The sequence below is a fragment of the Danio aesculapii genome, chromosome 16, assembly GCF_903798145.1.
Source record: "Danio aesculapii chromosome 16, fDanAes4.1, whole genome shotgun sequence".
NCBI lineage: Eukaryota > Metazoa > Chordata > Actinopteri > Cypriniformes > Danionidae > Danio > Danio aesculapii.
In genome coordinates, this window is record NC_079450.1 from 9,868,693 (window position 1) to 9,879,888 (window position 11,196).

Consider the following 11,196-nt stretch of genomic DNA (forward strand, 5'->3'; position numbering starts at 1 on the left):
TAGTTTTATAACATTATTATTATTATTATATTATTATTATTATTATTATTATTATAGTTTTATAACATTATTATTATTATTATTGTTATTATTATTATTATTATATTATTATTATAGTTTTATAACATTATTATTATTATTATTATTATTATTATTATAGTTTTATAACATTATTATTATTATTATTATTATATTATTATTATAGTTTTATAACATTATTATTATTTTATTATTATTATTATTATTATAGTTTTATAACATTATTATTATTATTATTATTATTATATTATTATTATAGTTTTATAACATTATTATTATTATTATATTATTATAGTTTTATAACATTATTATTATTATTATATTATTATTATAATTTTATAACATTATTATTATTGTTATTATTATTATTATTATTATTATAGTTTTATAACATTATTATTATTATTATTATATTATTATTATAGTTTTATAACATTATTATTATTATTATTATTATTATTATAGTTTTATAACATTATTATTATTATATTATTATTATTATTATTATAGTTTTATAACATTATTATTATTATTATTATTATTATTATTATTATTATTATTGTTATAGTTTTATAACATTTTATTATTATTATTATTATATTATTATTATTATAGTTTTATAACATTTTATTATTATTATTATATTATTATTATAGTTTTATAACATTATTATTATTATTATTATTATTATTATTATTATTATTATAGTTTTATAACAATATTATTATTATAGTTTTTTTAACATTATTATTATTATTATTATATTATTATTATAGTTTTATAACATTAATATTATCATTATTATTATAGTTTTATAACATTATTATTGTTATTATTATTATTATTATTATTATTATTATAGTTCTATAGCATTGTTGTTGTTATTATTATCATTATCATTATTATTATTATTATTATTATTATTATTATTATTATAGTTTTATAGCATTGTTGTTATTATTATTATTATTATTGTTATAGTTTTATAGCATTGTTGTTATTATTATTATTATTATTATTATTATTATTATTATTATTATTATTATTATAGTTTTATAGGATTGTTGTTATTATTATTATTATTATTATTATTATTATTATTATTATTATTTTTACTATTATTATTATTATTGCTGCTGCTGTTGCTGATGGTGGTGTTGTTGTTGTTGGAGATTCATCTTTGCCGCCAGGCGTGGCATCATGAGGATCAGCGGCGTCTGAGGTGGAAACACGAACGCTCTTTGTTCAAGGTTTGCCTGCGATGTTGCTAGACACGTGCTCTCTCTCTCTCTCTCTCTCTCTCTCTCTCACACACACACACACACACACACACACACACACACACACACACACACACACTCCCTCTCTCTCCCTCTCTTCAGTGCAGATCCCGCATCGTCTGTCTGAAACTCCCCGCGTGTCTCCTCCTGATCGCCCGCACGCGCTGCTCTTCCTCTCCGTCAACAACAACTCAGTGACCCGCTGCAACCAACGGCAAACACGGTGGGCGGAACCCCCAAATTCTGTCACATTAACTCTTTCACTGTGGCCAGATATTGGGCACAGATGTTTCCCTTCCTCTGTGTGAAACAGCAGTGATGAACGCAGCGCATTTCTCGCTCTTGTTATGATCGGGAATCACAACAGAAGCGCTGTTGTTGAGAGTGTGGAGAAAGGCAGCTGGATGATGGTGTTGTTTGCAGGCGCACATGTGCGATTATTCCGGCACGCCTCTTCTCACTGCACGAGACAATGAGCTGTGATGCTGTTGACTGGTATTTTACTGGATGGAAATAGATGCTTTGGGTTATGCATTAGGACAGGACGGTGTGGGTTGCTACAAAGAAGTCTGAAATGCAAACGGGATGGATGGGTGGATGGATGGATAGATGGATGGACGGATGGTGACTCTGTCTTAGGGAGGCAAAGACATGGCAAGCTGTTTGAACATTTAAGCTATTTTACAGTTTCAAATCAAACTAAATAACAATAAAAATAATAATAATATTGATGATGATGATGATCAACTTTATTAATTTACCTTTAAGATCACTATTCTTCCCAATAGACAGAATCAAAATGCCTAGTACATTTTAACACTGTTTTAAAAAATATCTCTAACATAGTACAAAAATAAAGCATTCCTCCACTGGTTGTTATGTGCATTTAATATGTTTTTGCATATGCATTGATATGCATTATAAATATATACTGTACAAACATATAAATGCAATAAATGAGTGATGTAATACACATATATTTGTCTATGTCTGTCATTATCACACACTCTAAAACAGTTTTCACCACATCGGTTAGTGTAGTACATGTCAAAGTGCATCTCTGGAAAAAAGAGAAGAGGACATGCTGTTTTTTTTGTGCAAGAATCTGTAACAATTTTCATGCAATCATGCAAGCAAGCCGTAATAATACAGCAAAGAAGTAACTCGACTTTTTCAAGTGTTTTTGTTTTGCTGGTTATTCTTGATATTTTTTTGGTTGATAAAACTATATCAGTGGAGCAGGTTGGTGGTGATGTTTATTTATTTTGGTTTGTTTACACTGTTAGAATGCCTTATGCACTGCCTGGCAAAAGTCTTGTCATCGATTCCAGTTTTATGAGCAATAAATAATAACTTGACTTCTAGTTGATCATTTGGAAAAGTGGCAGAAGGTCGATTTTTTGATGAATCCTCTCTTAAACTGTATCCCAATCATCACAAATACTGCAGAAGACCTACTTGAACCCAAGATTCTCAAAGAAATTAGTCAAGTTTGGTGATGGAAAAGTCATGGTTTGGGGTTACATTCAGTGGGGGTGTGTGAGAGATCTGCAGAGTGGATGGCAACATCAACAGCCTGAGGTATCAAGACATTTGTGCTGCCCATTACATTACAAACCACAGGAGAGGGCAAAATCTTCAGCAGGATAGCGCTCCTCATACTTCAGCCTCCACATCAAAGTTCTCGAAAGCTAAGAAGGTCAAGATGCTCCAGGATTGGCCAGCCCAGTCATCAGACATGAACACTATTGAGCATGTCTGGAGTAAGGTGAGGGAGGAGGCATTGAAGATGAATTCAAAGAATCTTGATGAACTCTGGGAGTCCTTCAAAAATGCTTTCTTTGTCATTCCAGATGACTTTATTAATAAGTGATTTGAGTCATTGCAGAGATGTATGGATGCAGTCCTCCAAGCTCATGGGAGTCAAACACAATATTAACTTTTTTCCACTGCACCATGACTTTATATTCTGTACGTTATTTCTGTTAAATGACAAGACTTTAGTCTAAGCACAGTCAGACCTTACTGTCCTAATTAAATCATTAAAAATCATAACATGATCATATTTTATTTTGGTCAAATAAGCGTAATCTAGAGGCCTTTGCCTTTCATATAAGCCACTTCTGATACCAAAATGATCAACTAGAAGTCAAGTTATTATTTGTTGTTCCTAAAACTTGGATAGGTGAGAAGATTTTTATCAGGTAGTGTATGTTTCATCTAACAGTAAAACATGGTTGTTCAGAAAGTTACAGTTGTAGTGATGCATTTTTCTCACTGGAATAATATATATATATATATATATATATATATATATATATATATATATATATATATACATACAGTTGAAATCAGAATTAATAAACCCCCTTTGAATTTTTTTTCTTTTTTATATATTTTTCAAATGGTATTCAACAGAGCAAGGAAATTTTCATAGTATTTCTGATAATATTTTTTACTCTGGAAAAAGGCTATATTTTTTCGATAGTCAGCAGAACAAACCCTCGTTATACAATAACTTGCCTAATTACCCTATCCTGCCTTGTTAACCTAATTAACCTAGTTAAGCCATTAAATGTCACTTTAAGCTGTATAGAAGTGTCTTGAAAAATATCTAGTAAAATATCTAGTAAAATGTTATATATATATATATATATATATATATATATATATATATATATATATATATATATATATATATATATATATAGTCACATATTAATTAATCAGTATGTTATTGCACATCACGTTATATAAACAAGATCTGCATTTGGCTTTTTGCTAATATAATATTAATAAAATACTATATAAATAAACAATATTAATATTAACAATTACTAAATAATATTAACATTTTGAAAAATTTAAATGTTATTACAACATTGTTACAAAAAATTCTACGAAAAAAAACACACAATTTAAATAGTACTGTTCGTATAATTAAATGTAATGTACAAAATACAAATCACCTTTTGTTAACAGAAATATAATTGATTGAATCTTGCTTCTATAAATAACTTTAAATATTAATACTAAGGAAAAATAGCTATGTTATAACTATATTATTATGCATTTATTGTAAGTGTTTTTATTTGTTAAATATATTAAACTTATAAAAATATCAAACTTATTAAAAGTATTTTGTTATTATCTATGTATCATAAAATATAAAACAGCATCAAACAAAATAGTGAATGAATCGCTCAAATCTCAGGACAAGTGACACAAACGTAGATGTTTTTAAAGGAATAGACGCAGCGGCGGCTTGCCATAGGCGGGGCCTGAGCGAACCAGACGGGGCGGAGCACCGGTAGGCCCGGCCCCGCTCGGCGCAGACATCCTTGTGTCCCGTTCGCCTTGCGCGCTTCGGAACCGGAGAGGGGGCTGGTCTAAGGGAGGGACTAGCGCAAACGGGGGACGAGGACCAGGAGGGGGCGGGGTGGCGGCGAGGGTGCTGTTTCTCCAGTCTCTTACCAGTGTCTTTGTCTCACACTCTTTTGTTAGCCATGCCTAGCTTGCTGGTTCTAGCAGGGATCATGGAGAAAAATGGGGGCTACGGCGGAGATTTAGCCGGCTCCGGCTTCGGCAGCGAAGGTCTCCTAGTGCCGCCCGAGGAGGAGGAGGACGATTCCCGTGCCCTTAGAGTTGCGCTGGGCCAACTGTCGCTGCTGGGTCTTGGAGAGGGCGAGGACGGGGCTCCTGCGGGTGGAGGTGGTGGTGGTGGAGGAGTTCAAGACAGGAGTAATAATAACCACCACAACCACATCCAAGCCGAGTCGGGGATGTTACAAGGGAAGAATAAGTTGTGCGCCCTGTACGAGAGCTCGCCGACCGAAACCAAAGGACGGGGCTGCAACATAACGGAGTGCGTCCCCGTGCCAAGCTCCGAACATGTGGCCGAAATAGTGGGGAGACAAGGTAAATACAACAATGCGCACTTTCACATGCTTTCGAACTCGTTCTCCAGGGCGCGCGCGCGGCTCAAACTAAGTGTGGAGCTGTCTTGACAAAGAAAAAGGGAGTGGTGGTGATGTTTTTTAACGTGTCCGTTTTAGCACACACTATTTCAGCTCGCAGATGGCATGTGCATGTGCGTTTCCTCTTAGCGTTAGGCAAAGTTACGAGCGGGTACGAGAACAAAGGCATTATTCCACATCCACGCCTTCAATGTCAGCATGCTGCTTTCTCTTTGTCGTCTGAGCGCGCGTAATTCTGTTTTTTTGAAACAGAAAATGGAACGCGTGTGCGCTCGCTGGATACAATGTAACAGTCAACGGTCTTTGTTGACTGGATACATTGTGTCATTCGCTGGTTCGCGCGCCTCTGTGGTTCCTGGGGGCTTTCATATGCAGCAACACCACGTTGTTTTTGTCAGGCTCCCTCAGACAAAGAGGACTTGTCGGGCAACTTTTACTCCGTCATAACATCGGTTGAGGGGGAAGCACGTAAAAGTGGGTCTCGTGAGCTGCACCTGAAAGTGCTCAGCGCTGTGAGACAAAGAAGTGAAAGTCCTTGAGTGTTTTGAGGGCAAGGCTCGTGTGGTGGAAAATGGGAAAAGCAATATTAACATGACTTGACACAAAAGTTACATGTCTGAACGCTTGGAATAAGTTAAGCAAGCGCATGTTGTTGACTCTGAAAAGTCACTTAATATGCAGTGTCCTGGAAAGCTGTGCTTTGCATTTGGTCCAGGAGAGACAGACTATAAAGACTGTGCAAGAGTCACGCCCCGTCTACCAGCACAACAGCCCTGCACTCAAAGCAGGGGGTCAGGAAGCTTCCATCAAGCGTTCATTAAGAGTCCAATATCTCACCTAGATGAAATACACTCTAATAAACGTCCCAGCAAGTCTCTTCCCTGCATATGAGGACTTTGTTGAGTTGAAAAGTGGCCTGCGCGCCTCTGCTTGAATCCAACTTAGGATGCTGTGAGCGCGTGGTCTGGAAATTGCTGATTAAGAGGATTTGAAATGGGGTCTTTACCTCATTAGTTACTGATAGCACGGCCACATCCTGTGTTGGATAACTGGACATTTGTTTGTCCTTTATTAACTTAATTTAATTGCATTTTTTTCTATGAATAGGTAGGCGCCTGATAACAACACTCAAGAGTGATGGCACAAAAAAGCAGCACTTATGTACGCCTGCTATCATCATTAGTTGAGAATCTGAGCTGTAAGGTCTCATGCTTTGTTCACCTGCAGTGTCTGCCATGCCTGTTAGGAGATGTGCTCCTGCGGCGAGAGGGACGGTTCAGCGGCGGGAGGGAATCTGTGCTCCCCGCTGTCAGTGCTAGACGGTCCATCCAGGTTATTTTTTTAGCTTCTGCTGTACACAATGAGGCATGAAACCAGTGTGCAGAAATCTATCCACTGAACAGGCCCCTGGGCGGAGAGAGCCACCCTGCTTTTGATAAGACACCACTGAGGTGCTAATAAATACTCTGCTGCTGAACACGAGGCAGATGATGTGGAGCACCACACCTTGGTGATTTCATATTTCCACATTAACTTTATGAAGGATTTAGCTCGCTTTGTCCTCAAATCAACTCGAGTCTGTAGATGCGACTGAATAGCTGAGATATTTACGTACTTGTAACTGTAAGTTAGCACATGGCACTACTCTTGTTGAGAAGACGTCATGCAGACAACATTGCATTTAAAATCTATTACAATCACTGTTATTGTTTACTTTTACTGCATCCTAATAGGACACGTCAGCACAGACTGGATATTTTTTAATACGCTAAATGGGATTTATTATGCTAAACATTTTAAAAGCAGACTCGTTTCTTTCTGTTTATGAATAATAATATATTAGCAAGAAGGTGTAATGCAGCATTAAAAAAACAGCCATTGTTTTAATCGATTTGTACCCACAATGGAGAAGAGTGAACAGCAATTTCCAAATTCACTTTGAGCCTCATTCATAAAACACGAGCGGAAGGTATTTCAATGCACACTATTCAGTCAACAGTTTTACGAACATTTGAGACAGATTGAACAATTAACGCAGATAGTATTTTGTTTATTGAATTTAATTCAAGTTTATTTCTATAGCGCAATGTAGATTGAGTCAAAGCAGCTTAACATTGAAGTTCTAGTAAATTGAAACTGTATCAGTCTAGTTTATGAATGAAGTCCAGCAGATGTTGTCAAATTAAACATGTTGCTATGTATCCTTATCAAAAAAAGTCAAGATACTAAATTATATTTTAGTAAATTGCGCACAAAAATGGCAAGGTGATGTTTATTTTATCATTAATGATTTGTATCTTGGCACATTCATATTTATAGTACTATAAAAGCATGTATGGGCAGGCCCAGACTCACAATAGTCTTATTAGGACTGGGCGATTAATCGAAAAGTGATCGAAATCGACATTCAGAACCTATTGATCTAATTTTTCCAGGACTATTTTTACAATTACTTTCCCTACATGTCACATGACCCCGCTCTTTTAAAGGCTAATTTCTACTTCTGCAGCCACATCTGATCTCTGGTCAAGTAGGACGATGGGCTCATTCTTGAGTCTTACTTTGCACTACATTGACGAGGATTGTTAGCTGCGCCTGAGATGCCTTTTGACAGCATATAAAACTTGTCAGTGACTATCAGAGCAGAAAAATTAAATTTAAATAAAATTATCGTTCATTACTCGTAATTGTGTTAAAATGTTCAATTAATCGAGATTTTGATTTTAGGCCAAATCGCCCAGCCCTAATTCTTATATTCAAGCATGATAAAATAAAACATTGTCATTTTGAGCATAAGAATTAGTGTTAAAGGAATAGTTCAGCCCAAAAAATGAAAATTGTCATCATTTACTCACCATTCACTCTATTGGAGATTCTTCTGTCGAACACAAAGGAAGATATTTTGAAAAATGCTTGTTGCTGGGATCCACTGATTTCAATAGTAATTTTATTTCCTACAATGGAAGTTGACGGGTCCAAGCATTCTTCAAAATATCTACTTTTGTGTTGAAGACAGAAACACATAAAAGTTTAAAACCACATGTGGGAGAATAAACAATGAGGAAATTATTTTTGGGTGAACTATCTTTAAATACTACACATTTCTTTAGAAGAAATGATCCAAAACATCTAAAGAAACTCCACTCGGGAGATGAAGAACGTGCAGAACTTTGTGAATGAACAGATTCTGAGCAGGGCTGACCTTTTGACCCTAAAGCAAACAAGCAACATTAATACTATCTATCAGATATTAGTACTTCTACTACTATAATGCTCCTTCTCCGCCCAACAGGTTGCAAAATCAAAGCTTTGCGTGCAAAGACAAACACCTACATCAAGACCCCCGTCAGAGGCGAAGAACCAGTCTTCCTCATCACCGGCCGCAAAGAGGACGTGGCCCTGGCCAGACGTGAAATCATCTCGGCTGCGGAGCACTTCTCCATGCTGCGGGCCTCTAGGAACAAGTTCAGCGGCTCACCTCCTGCACCTCTACCTGGCCAGACCACCATACAGGTGCGGGTTCCTTACCGGGTTGTGGGTTTGGTGGTCGGACCCAAAGGCTCGACTATAAAACGCATCCAGCAGCAAACGTGCACTTACATCGTCACTCCCAGCCGCGACCGTGACCCTGTCTTTGAGATCACAGGCTCCCCTGGGAACGCAGAACGGGCTCGGGAAGAAATCGAGGCGCACATCGCCTTCCGCACAGGTGGCCTGCACGATCACAACAATGAGAATGACTGCTTGGGGCCTGAAAGTGGCAACGGGGGTCTGGAGAGCCGCCTGCAGCAGGTGTGGGGGCTACAGGGGGCCCCGCGGAAGCCGCTTGCCAGCAGCTACCGCCAGAATTTCTCAGACAGCGTGGTCGGAAGTAGCGGTGGAGGAGGGATTTACAGTAAAGGTGACTTTAGCAACCATGGAAGCAGCGGGGACAAGCCGTCCTCCTACTTCGGCTCTGAGGGCACTCAAAGCTGGGGCGATCCCGACTATCCCAAACAGGTGGCTTACTATGCCCAGCAGCGCTCCAAAAGCTTTGGAGGCCTGCCTCTTCCTCTGACCAGACTGTCACCGGGTTTGCCCGAACCATGCGGAACCGGCAACTCCAACGCTGTTGGGTCTCCTCACGCCCAGGCTCGGCGTGCCCACAGTGAGCCCACCGCTGCCACCGGGGCATTCACCGGACGTCTCCCTGTGCCGGATTCTCCGCCTGCCATGTCTCGGGACTGCATGACCTGTTTCGAGAGCAAGGTGACGGCTGCTTTGGTCCCGTGTGGTCATAACCTCTTCTGCATGGAGTGTGCCATCCGAATTTGTGAGCTAAACCATCCAGAGTGCCCTGTTTGCCACACCCTGGTCACACAGGCTATTCGAATATTCTCTTAAAGAGTCATTTCTTTTCTTTTTTTGTCTCGTTTTGTTTCCTGTGCTTTGTTTTTACTCTGTAGAATCAGTTTACCTTTTTTTTTATTTGGTCAGTATTCACTTTTTTATTTTTCAGAAAACACAAAACCAAAACAAGCAGATATTTTAGAACACACTGCTTGCTTTACAAAAAAAAAGAGGAAGAAGTATTTTCAGATTTTTCTTTTATATGTACACATATATACATATATATTTTATAAAGGTTTTTTTAAAATGGAAAGAACGTAGTTCTTAGCATGTTTGTTTTCGTTTTTCCTTTTATTTAATTTTTTACTGGTGCTGTTTTTTTCCACATGCTGTGTGTGGACAGTGACAGGAGAAATAATGTGAACATTTGACACTTTTCCTTTGCTGGGGAAGTATGTTGTTATTATTACTATATGAAAAATACCAATACAAGTTTATTTCCTAAGATTGGAGTATAGTTTTACATCCCAGCATCTTCTGCAAATGAGCGAGTATTCTTTTTTTAAATGGCAAACTAGAATCTTAAATCTTTGCACCTTAAAACTGATGTGAAGTGATTGTCAAAAAAAAAGTCTATGCGAAATAGATGGTATAGATATGGGGCTGATATATACAACCAGATGTCGGTGTGGCTTTAGATTTGGATCATATTCTAAACAACACAATTACCGATGTAGTATCTGCTTTGCTGATCAATATTCGAACGGGTAATTGACGAGTAAAACAGGGAGATTCTCTTTTTTTATATATATATTTTTGTTTGTTTCTGCACCAGTGAGCCTATTATATGATGTATAAAGAGGTCTTATATGATACAACCCGATAAAAAAAACAGCCAACTGATTGGTCAGCTCAACAAAAAAACTAAACTTGGAATTCATCCAGCGTTCTGACGTTCAAGAGGTCTTTCCCAGATTTTTTAATTCTTAATTCTGCACTATTCACGTTTATAATTTTTAATTTCCACTCCTTTATTTTGCAAAACATCGATTACGAGCATAAGGCATGAGGAGGGGGCGATAAAAGGGGGTGGTTGAGGGGAGGGGGTCTGTAATCTGATCCTGAATAGACCAAATAGACAAAAGCAAGCAAGACTCCGAGCTACAGTACAATGTAAATCACCCGCTCCTGAAGTGCCCTGCATTTGAGTTGCAAAGCGTCAGCACTGAGGCAGGTGTTGCTTATCGTACTTTCCATTAAGTTTTTTTTCCTCTCTCTCTCTCTTTTGAGGGTCAGAATGTCAGAGGGGGGACTTGTGCTCCAATTCTACCAACGGCTCTGTGCATATGCTGTAATGACTAGCGAGCTCCGGAGCTCCTCCCAGCGAGTATATTGTTTTGTCGCAGTGGTGGTACAATCCCTGGAGCGCCCCAACATGGCCTGCCCTAGGAGGAGCTGATAATTAGCCATACATCAGAGTCCAGGTGCAAAGCAACTGCTGTAGGAGTGAGGAGGGGTGGCGTACAGTGGCGTGAATGAGGACGGAGGAGATGCGGCGCAGGGGGCTAAAC

General features: G+C 37.8%; 1 protein-coding gene across 1 annotated transcript; it reads left to right on the forward strand.

The window, feature by feature from the left end:
• The first annotated feature begins 4,744 nt into the window (after nt 1–4,744).
• Nucleotides 4,745–10,704, forward strand: mex3a (mex-3 RNA binding family member A). Its single transcript, XM_056476289.1, has 2 exons — nt 4,745–5,237; nt 8,589–10,704. Exons 1-2 carry the CDS (start codon nt 4,826–4,828, stop codon nt 9,677–9,679), a joined length of 1,503 nt encoding a protein of 500 aa, XP_056332264.1. The 5' UTR covers nt 4,745–4,825; the 3' UTR covers nt 9,680–10,704.
• The last annotated feature ends 492 nt before the right edge of the window (nt 10,705–11,196 follow it).

Excerpts from the sequence above, each read along its gene's own strand:
- mex3a (XM_056476289.1), top strand. The coding sequence starts at position 4,826 with ATGCCTAGCTTGCTGGTTCTAGCAGGGATCATGGAGAAAAATGGGGGC. Across the intron at positions 5,238-8,588 it reads CGAAATAGTGGGGAGACAAG|GTTGCAAAATCAAAGCTTTG; the intron begins GTAAATACAACA and ends TCCGCCCAACAG.